This window comes from Ammodytes marinus, assembly GCF_949987685.1.
Source record: "Ammodytes marinus genome assembly, chromosome: 11".
NCBI classification, from domain to species: Eukaryota; Metazoa; Chordata; class Actinopteri; order Uranoscopiformes; family Ammodytidae; genus Ammodytes; species Ammodytes marinus.
The window spans coordinates 25,271,998-25,288,480 of record NC_137215.1 but is presented as its reverse complement, the minus strand read 5'-3'; the positions used below and the strand labels follow the sequence as shown (position 1 = coordinate 25,288,480).

General features: G+C 44.2%; 1 protein-coding gene across 1 annotated transcript in view; it reads right to left on the bottom strand.

Moving 5' to 3' along the window:
- The window catches only part of thada (THADA armadillo repeat containing), a 107,518-nt gene that overhangs the window by 16,107 nt on the left and 74,928 nt on the right, over positions 1 to 16,483 (bottom strand). Inside the window, exons 32-34 of the mRNA XM_080036353.1 lie at positions 15,622 to 15,704; positions 7,406 to 7,806; positions 2,248 to 2,372 (exon numbers count right to left, since the gene is read on the bottom strand). Of these exons, the coding sequence (XP_079892479.1) occupies positions 2,248 to 2,372; positions 7,406 to 7,806; positions 15,622 to 15,704 (609 nt within the window). The remainder of the gene's footprint in view (positions 1 to 2,247; positions 2,373 to 7,405; positions 7,807 to 15,621; positions 15,705 to 16,483) is intronic.

Here is a 16,483-nt window from a genome sequence, read left to right as displayed (position 1 = left end):
CGAACCAACCCTTTAATTTGACATGTTATGGTGTAGTGAGAGGGTCTGAAAATGATAGCGGTGTTTCCTCCTCGGGGGGGCCCTTCTTTGGAAAGCATTATTCACACATCACACTTCAGGTGCTGTCAGCTAACACGCATCACTCCAACTGTATTGACTTACAAATCCACAAAAGAAGTGTGCTTGGTACTCGCCACTACATTATGGATCACAATAGCCCGAGTGCCATTCAATCACACGGCGGGACAAGGGCAGCCGGCAACCCAACCTCCCCGGCTCTAATCATGACCCTGGGGGCGCTCCAAAGCGGAAAGTGGATCCTCCGGGTCCAGGGATTGTGGTTTGGGGGGGGGGGTGGGAGGGTGGGAGGGAAAGGCTTTGCCGGTTCTAAAAGCCCTTTGTAATCCAAGCCCTTGTTCAAGCCCTGTACTCTCTTGTCGGGGGGGTGAGAAAAGTACAGCGGTGGCTTGTCAAGGAAGGTGTGTGTCTGTCAATGCTTGTCAAAGGGGCTTACAGTAAACACACACACACACACACACACACACACACACTGGGACAACAGTATGGGCCAATTCAGTTTGTGGTAAGAGCCCCCCCTCCCCTATGGCTCACGAGCCCTTCCTTAAAAATCTCACAAAAGTAATGGTTTGGGCTCCGACAGGTGTGAATAATCCAATGTAAGAATAATGCAGTGATGAGAGCACAAATATCAGCTTTCAGCCACGTTTAAAATACGACCAGCTCTCAGAGGCCTGGAGGACAATTTGGTTACCTAACGACTGCAACAATACACAGGGCAACACAACACCCATGGCAGAGAGGGGGCCAGTTGGCTCCAGGTGTGCCCAGGTGCAGGGTTAAGGTGCAGTCAGTGAACCAAAATCATGTCCCTTCCTCCATGGACTCTGGCTCTGAATGAATTCCAGACAGACAGGCATGAGGGCTCTTTCACCAGCAGGAGGGTAGCCAGAGAAAACAGGGGGATGAAGGAGGAGGAGAAGGAGTGTGTGGTTGCATCTTGACCCGTTTCTTCCATCCATCCATCAGGCCTAAAAGCTGCTGTGGGATTTCGTAGACACTTGTTTTGACAGCAGGTTTTTCAGCAGGGAGCATACGCTTACGAGTCACGCAGTAGCCTCCCCCTTTCTCCTGCTTTTACCTGGAATAAGAAATGAAAGAAAGTTCCAGGTGATGGCCCGATGTACTAAAGGTCCCAACCTGGAAACCAACTCTCTGGACTCTCTTCTAGAAGACCCAGGAACAACAACCTTGGTGGTCCATTTCACCCTCAGAATGGGAACAGGTCATTCCAACATTTCACTGTCCTTTTAGTTCCTATCGTCTGTCCACTATTGTCCATCTAATTAAATCATGTAAAATTCAGCCTAAAAATGGGTGAAAAATGGCAGATCAAGGGCAAAAAAATAAATAAAAAATCATAGATATGCTAGAGTGCCTTTAATTGTCATGTCGTTTTCGGTTGGCAGTTCAAAATACTGAATGTTTCAAAAGTCAACTATAATGCAAAATGCATTTATTCCATGTTTTGTCAACATTAATACGGGACCCAGGTGTGACTAGAGACTCCCAAAGTATGACAAAAAAAAACCATCTATCTTCCACTTTTCTGAAAGCCGTGTTCAGAAACCCCAGTCAGATTTGGCTCCCCTAATGATGACAGATAACTGACAGTTCCATCCAAATCGGCAGTAACATTCACGGACTATCCGGACGGACTGGGCTTTTTGAGACAAGACTCTAAAACGGAGCGTTTCAGTCAGAGGCTGAAAAGAGGTGATTCAGCAATGGCACTGAGAAATATAAAAGTTTCTTTTTGGACACTACATCATGAAAACAGTTTATAGTAGAAACCCAAATTACAATTTTGAACCTGAAAATGACTATAATATGTGACCTTTAAAGACTTATTTCATAAACAAGTTCAGCCTTACCTGTACTTTAGTATTTTAATGGTTGAAAAAGAAAACCAAATGTAAATGTTAGGGTGATTCATACACACATCCTGCAGTGCTATCTGTACGCTGAATTCTTTGGCGTAAGGGCTTTCAGGTATCACACTATTTGAATCCTCTACCCGAGATAAACATTGGTTAGGACTGTTAGTGCAGGGCCTTAAAGAATGCAATAACCTTCTCATCCTTTGGCCCACACAGAGGAAACAGAGGACATTGGGGAGGATGTTATGGTGTATTTGGTACATGTATGATTTGTGTGTCTTTCTCTGACCTGTGAGCAGACGTCTGAGCCAGAGTGAGAAGGTGGAGCAGGGCCTCCTCTTGGGACAGAAGCTGATCACCGTCCCTCCACTGGAGCTCAGCCCCGGAGCCCAGCACAACCAACACACTGAGCACCTGAGAGGAGACGGCTAGGGTTAGAATGTAGTCACTCTGTTTCACCTCCGACAGACAGACAGACAGACAGACAGACAGACAGACAGACAGACAGACAGACAGACAGACAGACAGACAGACAGACAGACAGACAGACAGACAGACACACACAGTCACTCAGAGCTAACTGGTGATGGGTAGTTGCTCCGGGCCGTCCGTCAACACACACAGCTTTGGTGTCCTTCTCTGCAAGTGGGGCTGGCGTGTTGCCCCAAGGGTATTTTTACCACACCGGTCAGATCCTCCCAACGCACACCCTAACCACGGGCACACAGCTGCCTAGCTCTCTCTTTCACACACAGCACACAAACATACTGAATGCATGTACTAGGACTGACCCCGAATAGTCAACAACAATTTGATCGTAGGAGTCCGATTCAAAGGCCAAACTCACAAGTCGCAGAAGGTGGTTATGAAACAAGGACCATTCTTTGTATGGTGTGGACAATTAGTTGACTATAGGCAAGAATCGTCCAATCAGATTTGACTATCAAAACTCTTATGTCTGGGACAGCTGCCCCTATAGCATGTACATGGATGCACAAACACATCTATTTTACACAGGCATATTTCAAGGCACTTTTTTTTCCAAGGCACTTTTTTCAGGGAGTAATATGTTCCTCGTCCACTTGTCTACTCTTAGCATCCATTCAAGCCTAACCTCCTCAACTTGTTCTTCTGTTTCCTTCACCCTTTACTGCTCCCCCCAGTCCCTCCCATTCTGTTTTCTTTGCCGGGTCACTCCTACAGAGGAGGAAAAATACTATGTTTTCCACCGCGTGAGTCCCCCGTTAATAAACACACATCCAGCGGTGAACACATGTTGACATTCCATTCCTGCATATCTCACTGATTATTATTTCTTTCAAGGCCCCACTGACCTGTTATTAGAGCTTTAAAATGAAGCTTGCTTTTATAGGAGCGGGTGTGGGTGAGCGGGGTGCATGCAGTGTCTGTGTGTAAACATCTGTGTTTATGTGTGCATGTGTGTGTGTGTCGCTGTATATTTGCTCATGTGAGCAGTGAAAAGACAAGGTAGCAGCAAGTTAGGGCAGACCTCAGAACAGCTAGTCTGTTGCTGTGACTGACTCTGGTCCAGCCAATCAAAAAAAACATCATCATCAGGTAGGTTAAGATACAAGCATGATTTCCTCACACTCGGCACAAACTGACACTTGCCCTGTGTTCCAAATCGCATACTCTTTCTTTTTTTCTATGCTACATACTACATCTGACCTTAGAAAGAATTTAGTTACCATGCACCATGTAGTAGCCGTCGCATCCCTGGTAGTTTTCATACGGCGGCTCTGTCGTTGTGGTGTCCCCTCCAGGGCGCACTGGATTGTGGGTCAGAATTGCCTAAATAGCATGCGGATTTCAACATTAAAACACTCGGCCAGACGTAGTAGACATCTGGGTATTTTTAAGCATACTAAATAATTTGGACATCCTAAATCTTTTTTCTACCATACTAAATATCAGAAAGTATGGGTATTGAAATGCAGTCTTGGACTGGAGGGTGAACTGAAAAGATTGGAGGTCAAAGGTTATTGCGACCTTACATAATGTGAGGTCTTTTAGCTTCCCGTTTACTTCCTTTTAGCCCACTACCTCCAAGTGGCCAACATGCATAAATGCCACTATTAGTGCAAATTGTATTGGATCAAGAGAGATAGCCTTTAATCAGAATTCCCTGACAACAGCACATAGTTTGTGCACACAGCTATGTTGTCCTTATTCCATACTGCTGGCGACAAGACATTTTGGTCCTTTTTTTATTTTAAGATTATTTTTTGGGCATTTCTGGGCTTTTTTTAAACAGTTTGTTAGAGAGACAGAGGTGAAATGGGTCAGAGGGGAATGACATGCAGAGAACGACTACGGGCTGGATTCTATCCCGTGGACTACTGCTTCTGAGGACTGAGCCTCTATGGGGGGACACACACGCTCTAACCAATACACCACAAGCGCCCTCTGGAAGTGTTCTAAAAGCGTCAACACAAATGAACCACAGCAGACCATTGCAGTGCACTTTTCAGACACTATTTCAGTACGTCCTATTGGCTCTTGAGTGAATCAATCATTGTGCCACTAATTCCACTGCCTTCCTCTCTACTTCATTGCATGACCGGATAACTTAAATCCCCGCTATAGTGCCTGTGTGTTGCTGCCTGGTTCTATGTCTGCCAGGTATTGGGACTGCTCCGCTCTGACACTCTCTGCTGCTGCTGCTGCTGCTGCTGCTGCTGACTTTTACAAGCTGCTTTAATGAGCTCCCGGTCTTGCGACGCACTCGACCGGCCGCATACTCAAATATACACAGTCACAGGAAAACATGCCAACTCAAGTGTAGAGACGCGTACAGACTTTTCATAGCTCTGACATGCAAATAAACAGCCATGCCCACCCTGCATGAGCAGCAGACTCACTAAACAACGTAAACAGACATAAACGTAACACTCTACCCAAGTTTGCACACATGCAATGCGGTCTGGCCCGGAGTCTTTTTAAGCCTTCACACTCCTCAAGGTGCGGCTGTTTTTTTTTACTGAAGGCTTATTGGCATCTTAGAATCGTGATTTGACAAGATCATGTGGCATTGTCTTCTGCTAGCCCCCCCCCCCTCTTCTTTATTTTGGCATAAACATTATCTCCGTGAAAGGAACCATGACTCACAGAACAAAGTGATGACTCTTTCTTTCAATAATGGCTTTCAATAAAAACAAACTCAAACCATATCACGAAGCAGAAATGAAAAACAGACGTTATTAAGTTTTGTTGTTGTGAGTCAATCCCAACCCTTGCTGTCTTGAGACCGTGTCCCTATGCACACTTATCGGCCCGGTGTTATATACAGAGCTCAGAGCTCAGTTATATACAAAGCTCATCTCCTGATGCATCCTGGTCTGTCTGTTGGCAGTACAAGCAGTTGTGTTTAGAATAGTTATGTTTGACAGTGGAGGCTAACCTGGTTTAATTTGTGCATCCTGATCGCTGTGATATGTGAGTTTTAAGTAGGCTACTGCTTATTCAATTAAAAATTATGATCTCTGTGTAGTGTGTTGTAATTTAACACTCTTGAAACGGCGACCTTCTTTTCTGTCTCTCTCTCTAAACGGGGATCCTCTGTTAAACGTTATGGATCCAAACATGCAAGTTTGAAATCTTTTCTATCAAGCTCGTCTTTAACTCAAATCAAAACTAATAAAAAGGCGATATGCTCCTTTAAAATCACGAGCAAGTGATTTCACCAGTGGCTAACCATTAATGGATGTGCTCTATTGCTGAATAACCTTTATCGTACATGGCATTCATTACAAATTCAACTTAAACTTAAAATTCCCAAAGTGAAACTGACTTCACCTAAGGAGGCTCGGGGCAGCTCAGTTGTTCTAATCTTTGCAAGGCTGCAGGACACGGCAAGCAGACTCGCTGTGTGTGACAGAAAGCCGCTATGCACGTTTGATGCAGTGCCGTGGCTAAGTATTTGAGAGGCAGGGGCTGATTACATTTACAATGATCTACTTTTGTTCAATTTATTGTATGTTTCAATGCTTTGAGAGGCTTATTGACACGGACTGTTCTTACAAGTACAGTTTTAAGAACACAAAAGTTAGGGGGGGGGGTGGCAGCTTGGGGGGCCAAGGCTTTACAGTCCTGTAGTAGCCCCCCTGTAGATCTGCCCCTGTGCAGAATACATACATTTATATATTTTTTTAAATGCTCAATTGTATTGCTTTATTGATTCTATCTTTCCATCTTGTTTTTCCACAGTCATCTGTAATGAATGATGCATGGTTGATCTTATCTGTCCGTTCTTCATTGTACAAGAAAAAATCAAAAGCAAAATCATCAAAGCCTCTCCCTTCATCTGCAATATGACAGGATGTCCCTAATTAATCCCAGTGTGTCCCAGTCAGAGAAAGGTCACAAACAAGCAGCCACTCACACTGCTGGCAAAAGCTATAGTGTGTGAGCACTGGGAGTGTCATCAGAACTGGGCAGGAAAGCAGAACTACGCTGTGTCCTTGGCCTGCTGCTGCTGTTGCTGCTGCTGCTGCTTCATGTTCCTCTCCCAGAATGCTTTGCTGGAGTCCAACGCGCGCTATGGCATCTGGCCCGTTTGGGGTTGGTGTGTCCTTGAGGGCTCCACTAAACGGGCCCGACCGCTTTAAACATTAACGGGCGGCCTGTAAAAGCAGCGCCTGGCGAAGAAGAATGCTCTACCAGACGCACAAAAACGACAAGAAAACACAATACACACACACACACACAGCGGGTCCCGGCAAGTGCTGAGTAACGTCATTTCTGGAGGAGAGTTAACGGGTAACCATCAGACATGTCCCGGCTTTACCAACACACTGAAATAAAACCTCATGTCCCCAAACAGGAAATAGGCTAAACTTTCCCCTGCAAGAAAAAGGCTTGGTAGAGTGGAAACCATACCAAAGCTCTCATGAGTGTTAGTAAGTAAGTGAGTGAGTGTGTGAGTGTGTGAGCGAGAGCTGCCAGCGAGCTTTGGCGTGGTCCCCCTGCGGCCAACCAGCTTCTCACGCAACTCTCTAAGAAGATGGATTTGGACGTTTAATCAATTTGCTGCAAATTGTCCCTTTGGCTCAGTGATGAGCTGTGATGGAGAGGGGAAAGAGAGAGAGAGAGCTTCTCATTGTGTGATGACAGGCTATCAAATGATGCCACACACACACAAGAGTAAAGTCAGTCCCACAAAACCAATTGACACAAACACTTGCGCCCATATGCCAGTTTACTGTAAGTACCACACATGTACATACACACACACACGTACGTACATACACACACACACACGCCTGAACAAATAATTAGACACACACACACACATCCATAAAAACCCAGCAGACACGTAATATACCACCTCTCAGACAAAAAACACACAACAGACAAATGCCCCCCTCTAATAACAGTTTTTGAGAGTGAGTGTGTGTGTGTGTGTGTGTGTGTGTGTGGGGTCTCACCTTGGCCAGACACTGGGGGTGGGTCTCGTGAAAAGCCAGGCTGGTCAGGTTATACATGGTGGTCTGGTCCAGCCATTGAGGTCTACTGGTCTTCTCCTCCTCTTCCTCCTCCTGTAGTTTCCTCAGGACCCCCTCCAGTAGCAGCTCCCTCACCTCGTAGTGGGGACACTGCAGGAGGAGCAGTGGGAGCTGGCTGGTGAGCTCCCCACCTCCCCCCCAGAGCTCAGGGATCTCCACACTGGCACTGAGGGCCACGCGGGCCAGGCTGAGCAGGTACTGTGTGCTGCCGGGCCCCAGGCTGCTGCAAATGCTGGTAGAGGAAGAAGAGGTGTCGGAGGTGATGAGTTCAGAGGCCAGCAGGACGGACAGGGCTTCCCCACGGAGATGTCCAGCTTCAGAGTCTGATTAAAAAAAAAGGCACACAGCATGTTCCATGTAAGCCAACCTTTTTTTGTTTATAGGATTTTTTTTTCTCAAATTTTTTTTTTAGAGTACGTTTGAACAAATAAAGCAAAAGGACGTTCCCTTATCCTTCCACTTCAAACCTCCTTTAACAGCAGGTCATTTCAAATCACTTTACATAAACCCATTATTTCTGGAATTAAAAAACAAAACACGAAAAAAAACGATAAAAGTGCTGGAAGTCAGGTTAATTAGAAATAAGTGAAAGAATGGAAGTTTTATATGATACCTTTATCACAACTGAATAGTAACTAGGGCTGGGTACTGGCAAGGACTTTATGATATACGATACATGGTCATATATGGGCATATTCTAATATATAGCGATATTCTACATAGTTCACAAAACAGCCACTATTATACCAGATAAAGGCAGCCAGCAATGTTACACATTTCATTTCACAAAGGTCTTAAACTAAATCGCTTTTATTTTATTTCCTATTGAACCTGAATGATTCTTGTTTCCATTGGGAATTGAAGTTGAAGCTTTTAGCTCATCTTGACTCTATAATGCCTCGCCGCCTACATTTAAAATTGTAGCACCTAAGTTTATTGGACTATTCCCAGTGGCTTTATGTAAAAAAAACACACACACACACACACACACAGTCCTTTGAGAAGCAAACAGATGCAGACAACAGGCCAGACTGAAGAAGCCTGTGTCCTCTTTTTCTTTTCTATTTTGACTTTTATAGGAAAGGCTGCGTCAGTGTCTGTTTGGAAGTGCCCGTAGCTGCGCCAACCCAGCCACCTGTGAACATACACCCTTGGGGGAGTGATGGACACACACAAATAAACACACACACAAGCACGTACTTCCTCTGAAATATAAGTATAATCCAGAGGCAGGGCGACTATAAAGAAATCCAATGCCATTCTAAAGCTGTGCTCCTCCCTACAGTATTGCTCCAAGACTACACACAGACCCGGCTTTGACAGCCAACTCAATTAGTTTAGGACACACACACACACACACACACACACACACACACACACACACACACACACACACACACACACACACACACACACACACACACACACACACACACACACACACACACACACACACACACACACACAGAGCTTATGAAACCCGGTGCAACTCAATCTGGCCCCGCCGCGCCACTCAAAACGTGGCCTGACAAAAGTGCGGGAAATGGCACATTCCTCCAGAGATGGGCCAGGGTTACCGTGGAGACGGGCCAGGTTACTATGGAACCTGATCCTCAAAGGGGGGTCCGGGGCCAAATAAGCATAGCCTAATGGTTATAATGGGGGGGTAGGGGCACAGTAATGACACAGATGATGAAGGGAGCAGAGAGAGAGAGAAAGAGAGGGGAGGATGACTGGAGGAGAATGGGAGCGTGTCAAAGAGAAAACAGCTGTCTGTCATGCTGAAGTAGAGAGAGACATGCAGTGTGTGTGTGTGTGTGTGTGTGTGTGTGTGTGTGTGTGTGTGTGTCAAAGGCTTATAGAAACAGCATGCTACCATTAGCTTGTCACACGACGATACGTTCAAATGTAATGCTACGGTCCTGATCCATACGTGACTCAGAGTCAAAATCTTTACACACCCACTACGTCCAAGACAAACACTAAAGACAAGCCAATCAAGGGGGGGCCCAAAAAATACTTTCTGTCAACTGACTTGAGTGGCACTAATTAAAGAACGAAAGGGAGAACGAATGGGAGAAAGAAAGAAAGAAAGAAAGAAAGAAAGAAAGAAAGAAAGAAAGAAAGAAAGAAAGAAAGAAAGAAAGAAAGAAAGAAAGAAAGAAAGAAAGAAAGAAAGAAAGAAAGAAAGAAAAAGGCCAAGCCAAAAACTTTTAAAGGAGCAAATGATGGAGTGCATAAAGAGCAAGAGACTAAACACCATTTGTCAGGATGCAAAGCTGTTCTTTCGGACGGCCTTTATTAAAACAGAGTGAACACCTGGGGGGGTCAGGTCAGGCATTCATTCCCTTCAGCAAAATGAAAGATGTTCCCGTGAGGGCCACTTGAATGTGATTTTTCATGTGTGATCATAAACACCCATTGTTCCCCCCCCCCACAGCTGTGTTTATTTAATTCCGTGTGTCTGGGTAACACTTGTGTCTCTTTACGCCACTCGTGTGCAAACCTGCAGCTGGACTCGGGCCAGACTCCATTAAGCTGCGATGACTTTTTACATTTTGCGGATACCCTGGGATGAGGCCCGCATTGGTGTAGGTGCAGAATGCAGCGGAGGGCGTACAGTAGGTGGTGCACCGGTTTAAATTGGGTTTCAGAGATCCACAGACATTTAGCCACGCTAAAGTGGCCCTACGGATCTGCTCACCGCTTTGGTTGAATCTGAATGATATAATATTGGGTGGATTGCCGTTTTGGTAAAGAAATGAATGCTCCCCAGACCATAAATAGTAAAGACTTAACTAATCCATGACTTATTATCTATGACTGTTACATTTTTGTAGCCTATGTTTAAAGGTCACATATTATGCTAATTTTTTTTAGGTTCAAAATTGTTATTTAGGTTTCTACTAGAAATAGTTTTTATGGTGTATTCCCCCCCCCCTCCCAAAAAAAACGTTATGTTTCTCACAGTGCCCTTACTGAATCTCCCCTTTCAGTCCCCGTCTGAAACGCTCCATTTAAGAGCCTGTCTCTTTAAGCTCCGCATTCCATAAATCCCAGTCTGCTCTGATTGGCCCTGAATCTAACTGTCGGTTCCATAAGCCTGAGCTGTGCTTTGTGCTTTACACTATCAAGCTTAAGCGACATATCCCATGCCGTACAGAACTCAGGAGAAACCATTTAAACCAATTTAGGACTAAGCAGGGAATAATGCGATCAAAACATTTTTGTGGTCAGCTGAACAATCAAAGTTTACCTTTTTTAGTTTAAAAGTTCCGGTGTAATCGCTTAACCACACCGCTGCTCTATAGAATAAACACACCGATGCATCAAGTTCGCTCAACAACCTCACTGGAACGGACAGAAGAAGAAAAAAAGAAAATGGAAACTGGAAAACATGGCCTGAAGTCAGAGCTGGTCACGGTCACCGGTTGTGATGATTCCCACTGGCAGTTGTCATCTTTAAGTCAAGAAACGTGAGACGAGAACGAGCCGGGCCTTGACCTAGCAGTCATTAGCCTGACTGTGGACACATCCAACATCTACTCTATGAACAAACACACATCACACACTTGGGGATAAAGTCATAGTTTAGAGCAGTAGATTGGTATCATCTGCTACTCATGTGTCGAGGAGGTTAAAACAGTGAGCTAACTCGTGTGAGGGCTTCATGTGTGAGCAGGGCCTTGTTTTACAGCACAGGTCTAATATTTAAGCTAAATGTTAACCACCACATCTGGTTCAAATAAACCTTGAGCAAGCCTTTTCTGTTTGGTGGTTAAGGGGGTAAGATGGGTACCCAGCCACACTTTGTCATCCAAACTTAACAGTGACTAAACAGAACAGGTCCCCTCAGACAACACCCACATTTTAGCTCCATGCTTTTGAAGAAGAAGTGTCTCTGGGAAATAGAGTGGAACACCAACATGTGTGTGTGTCTGTGTGTTTGAGCACAGATGACGAAGCTGTACGTAAGTGAGTGTGCTTGCGTGTTTTGTATCGAGTGAATGAAGAGCTTGGTTGTACAGATGTAGCACACAGAAACTAAAATTAAAAACTGTATTTGGGTGAGAGTGAGTATGAGTGTGCCAGTTAGCTTGCTGGTTCCCCATTAGCACTCTGCATAGCCCACTGAGAGCTGGCTGTAAGGACGCTTTGCTGTGTCAAGATAGAACTCTTGGCTAGACACTTGCACGTCCCCTCACACGCAAGCACACAGCTGGATTTCACATCAGCGTCCACCGTCAAGACCCAAAACTGTGAAAAACAAACCCCAGACGCTACGTGTGTGTGTGTGTGTGTGTGTGTCTGACAGTGAGAGAGAGCGGACCTCCTTCTCATGCCGATGGAGCTTGACAATTTGCTGAGGTCCCTCCCTCTAATTACCCTGAAAGCTCTGTCCCTACACATATATGTACCAGTGTTTGTGGGTAAGTCGTTGTCCTGAAAGTGTCTAAGTGCTATAAATAGCAGATAGCTAGAAAATGACCACTTTGTCCACTAGGCACACAGTAGCTTGCTAATTCATGAGCCAGTTTTACAACTTTAAATGCCAAATGACTGTTAAATAAAACAGCAGCTTGTCTGACCAAAGAATATGACAAAGGCAGGAAAATGAGGTACAAATGAATAATGTTTGAGCAGGTAACTCCGGACGGAAATTCTGCTTATGATTGTGTCAATATCAATCCCATCAATATTTAATTTAAATAAAAAACTCACTTACATCTGATTCGTCTCACGATTTTAATTTCATTAACTGACTCCTGTAGTTCACTTGGTTGAGCCCCCCTGAGCCACAGATTGGGAACCATGGTTCTTCAGGGGGGCAATGTCTGAAAAGGAGCATCCAGTAGTATTTCATAGGAAGAAGAGGAGGATTACAAAGCTCTTAACATCTTGCATTTGCAGCGGTTGGTGTAAGAAAGCACAAAGTTAAATGGCCGCAAGTATCCAAATATGGATCTACATGGCTAACCAAGCTGTCAACGATGGAAATCTATTTCATGTGCTAAAGTTGAGAGGAGTCCCATTATGGCAACATGCTTTTTTGGTTTTACTAAAACAGATTAAACTAAACGGATAGGTTTGGATAGTTTCACACATATGTGTATGAACTCCAAGACATTTCTCCTGTCCATATACTAACCTTTAAGATGCAACTTCACTGAGGGACAAAAGCAGTCCCCGTTCCATGCAAAAAATGTCCTCTGACCTTAATTTAAAGTTCATATGAGGCTTCAGTTCAAATGGATTGGGTATACAAAGCCAGCAGACATTATGTGTTTCTCCCTATGGCAATTGTATGTATATTTACTACGCACAGTTCTGATTTAGAGAGTTCTTCTTCAGCACTGACATACTTGTTACGATAAAGATTTACCAAGGAAGCATGCTTTTCCAGATTCTCAGCATGACTTCAGAGGGATTTGGACTCATTTGACATCGTATTTTACAATCGGCATCTGCTACAATGATAAGGGAAACACATTCAACTCCAGCAAAAAGTTCTGTGCAAATGTTCCATACTTTCCTCAAACCAAAACGCTTCACTGTCATGGATGGGAAGTAGAGAAACAGAAGACTGGCAGAGGTAAGGATGAAGCAATGGACAGTGGGGGCTTTTTTTTATGAGTCTGTATGGATCAAAGGGGGGTGGGCTGGCTGGGGCAGAGAAACACATGCACAAAGACCAGTGTTCAGAGCCCAGAGGAACTGGCTGCTTAATGCGTATATATCCCACTTAATGCAGGGCGCCAGTTAAAAGAGGGAAAAAATAGATTGAAAAAAAGCTAATTGTTAACCTCCTTTACCCCCGCTGCCAGCCTGCTGCGTTCAAATGAAGGTCTCCGACCTGCGGCTTTTTAACTGCACATGTGATTTGAAGTGCAATTATACTAGAGGGAAACATAGGTGAGGGACTGGCATTAAGAAGTAGAAAGACAGAGCCAAGTCAAAAGGCAGAGCTGTGGCAATAATAGAGGTGTGTGAGGTTGTGTTCACATCTAATGGTTCGCTTCCTTAGTGTGTACCAGATGTGAGTAGGATACATTCTTTCATTTTTCAGATGGTTCGGTTCGCGTTCACAAAAGGTATACCGGTAACTCAAACTGATTATAAGTTGAAAACATAAGCTATGTGCACGTAAATGCTTCTTAATTATTGGTCAGAATAAAAATAAAAAACACAATTTCTACCATAGCCTACATCATGGAGCATTGTCAGGTTATTCTCATGCTGGTCTTAATGTCGGGCACATATTGTTACAGCCAGAGTCTAATAAATGTAGTACAAGGTGGTGGTTTATGTATATGGAACATATTGCCCTGGATACCTAGTGTTGTAGGGATGATTGTTAAATATTTTAAAATACAATAAAGACATAATGCGGGAAAACTCATTTGTATGCCGACTCTGTAAGCTAGCCCGAGCTACTGCTAACTAACTACAACTCCTCCACCTACACCAGCCCGTGATACCATATCATCAGACTGTGATGGACGGAGCATATGAGGGTACGCTCAGACAGGGTAGGCTAAATAACTTAATAACACATGAATCTAATAGAAGACATTCAGCAGAAAATGGTGAAATGTAAATACTAGGCTTCCTGTGATTGGTGCGGATGGAGTTCATTCCTGTGATGAACCGCTCCAGAGGTCACCTACAAGAGGCCTTAAACCACCCTTTATCAAACAGACCAGTGTCTGGTTGTTGGGTTCACACCAGAGGTATTGGACTGCGTTCAAAACCAACCCAAACCAACAGGGGGTAAAACGCTCCAGGGTACGATTCAATCGTGCTAAACAAGGCCGGTGTGAACGCGACCTGAGCTACACGGAGCTTAGTTTAGTTATGTAAGGACCAGAGCCAAACCTACATCTACACAGGCTTGTTTTGAGAAATCCGCGGTATTTCCACTGTCAAGACCAACATGTGTTCAGCACATGGTCGACCGAAAACACAAGTGACTCCCTCCCTCCTTCTCTCTCTCCTTTCTTCCCCCTCTCTGTACAGCGCAAAGACACAAACTGGGTCATAGGCACAATCCCACCATCTGTCAGAGATCGCTCGCCTTTGGTTTCACATTCCTCCACCGTGGAGACCCCCACCGGCCCGGGCACATGTGCACACAACCGCACCACAAACACGTACACACACACACACACCCACACACACACACCCACAACAGGGGGGCTTCACTGAACTAGCCGAGACATGAGGCCGACTTCTGTCAACAATCCGTCAAAATGGAGAGCGCGGAGAACAGCCTCGCCAGCAAACGTTGCAGCGTTGTCTGTTCGGATGGAGAAGCATTCAAAGTCAGATATCTCAGCCAGTGGAGGGAACACAGTTGCCAGTTTACGGAGCAGATAAAGTCCCCGGCAACTGGCTGACATCAGCAAAAGACTAGACCATGACGAAGACTAAAACTACTAGGGGAACAAACCTTTTCAAAACCTGGTTCAGGGCAATCAGCATAGTGAGTGGAAATACAGTTAAATCAGTGACTTGAATAAAGTAAGATAAGTCATTATAATGTACGGGTTTGACAGTTATAATATGGAAGCTGAACAAACGCCGTGAGTTCAGCCATATTTTGATAAAAAATATGAGTGTTTTGAATTGGCTGACCTTACGGACGGGACACAGATAAGTAGATTGTGGTTTGAGGGGTTCCTTTAGACACTTTGGTAGGTTGATTTGGCCGTGAAGACTCGTCCCTATCAACTCATTTTCAGATGACTTGAATGAAGTCCAGGCTGTCCAAAGGCTTCCATAAAGATGGAGTTTTGTGAGTGTTTCACAGACAGATTTTGGGAGGGTCATTGTTACAGCACCATTTATGGCCAATTATTGAACTGTTGTGGTTTTTCTGTAGTGTATAACATTTTAAGATGGTGTATATTGTATTCTAGCATGAATTCCAAACCTAACTACAATTTAATCCTACTGCTGATCTTGAATTGTCAAGAAAGCGATCTCAAGCCATCTGTATCTGTATAGGCCAAGGGTCAGTTACTCAAGCCTCTATCTGGTAACAATGTGATGTATTAGGTGAAACAGATACATTTATGTCCTGCTCCATGTTGTGTGGCATTTAGTTCTTCCTTGAAACACTCACAACATGTACTCACCTTCCAGAAGACTGATCTGCCGCCCACATAGGCACACCAACACATCCAAGAAGGCTCCTCTGGTCACCACACAGGCATTTTGTCTAAAGAGAGACAAACAGAAAAAAATAAAGAGACTATTTCATTCCATAAATGAACCTATGGATGGTTGATTTTGCCTTCTATCGAGCTCAGGACACCAAATAAAAATCAGTTTGACCTTGAACACATGCTTCATTAGATTTGAATTTGGTTTGAAAAGCATTTATAATGATATAAGTCTATTTGATTAGAAATCCAGATCAAGTGATACGTTTGCAGCCTCTAGTCACTGATTACTCATTCTCCAATAAGATCATAGACAAAGATATTCTTCAGATGCAGACTCATGTCTCACGGCAATCTAGCAAATCAGGCCATAAGTCATCGGTAACTCAATGAATTTGGGTCATGATATTGGTTGCGAGCGTGTTTATCAATTGGTGTAAACAAGTGTGATCTACAGGGCTGACGTCATTCCCAACCCTGATCAGACTGTGGCTTGGCAAAGGCAGCTAATCATGCATCCGGTCTGTGCCATGGGAAAACAACTATGTGGGGGAAAGTTCATTCTCTACCTCCTAAATGGATACCATGATTTCATCTCAAGCTACACTTCATATTGTAAACTGCCGACAACATTTATTACATCAAAAACAATATGTTTACGTATTGTAACCTTTCCTATTTAAAGACACTGGCACGTTTTCCAGAGTCAAATAACAGAAATATGTTAAAATAGACAACATTTCGCAAATAATCGCCAAGTAAACAATGAGCTAAAAACATATACACTCGGTGTGACAGTTATTTAGGTAGCTAAAAACTAACTAATGTACATGCA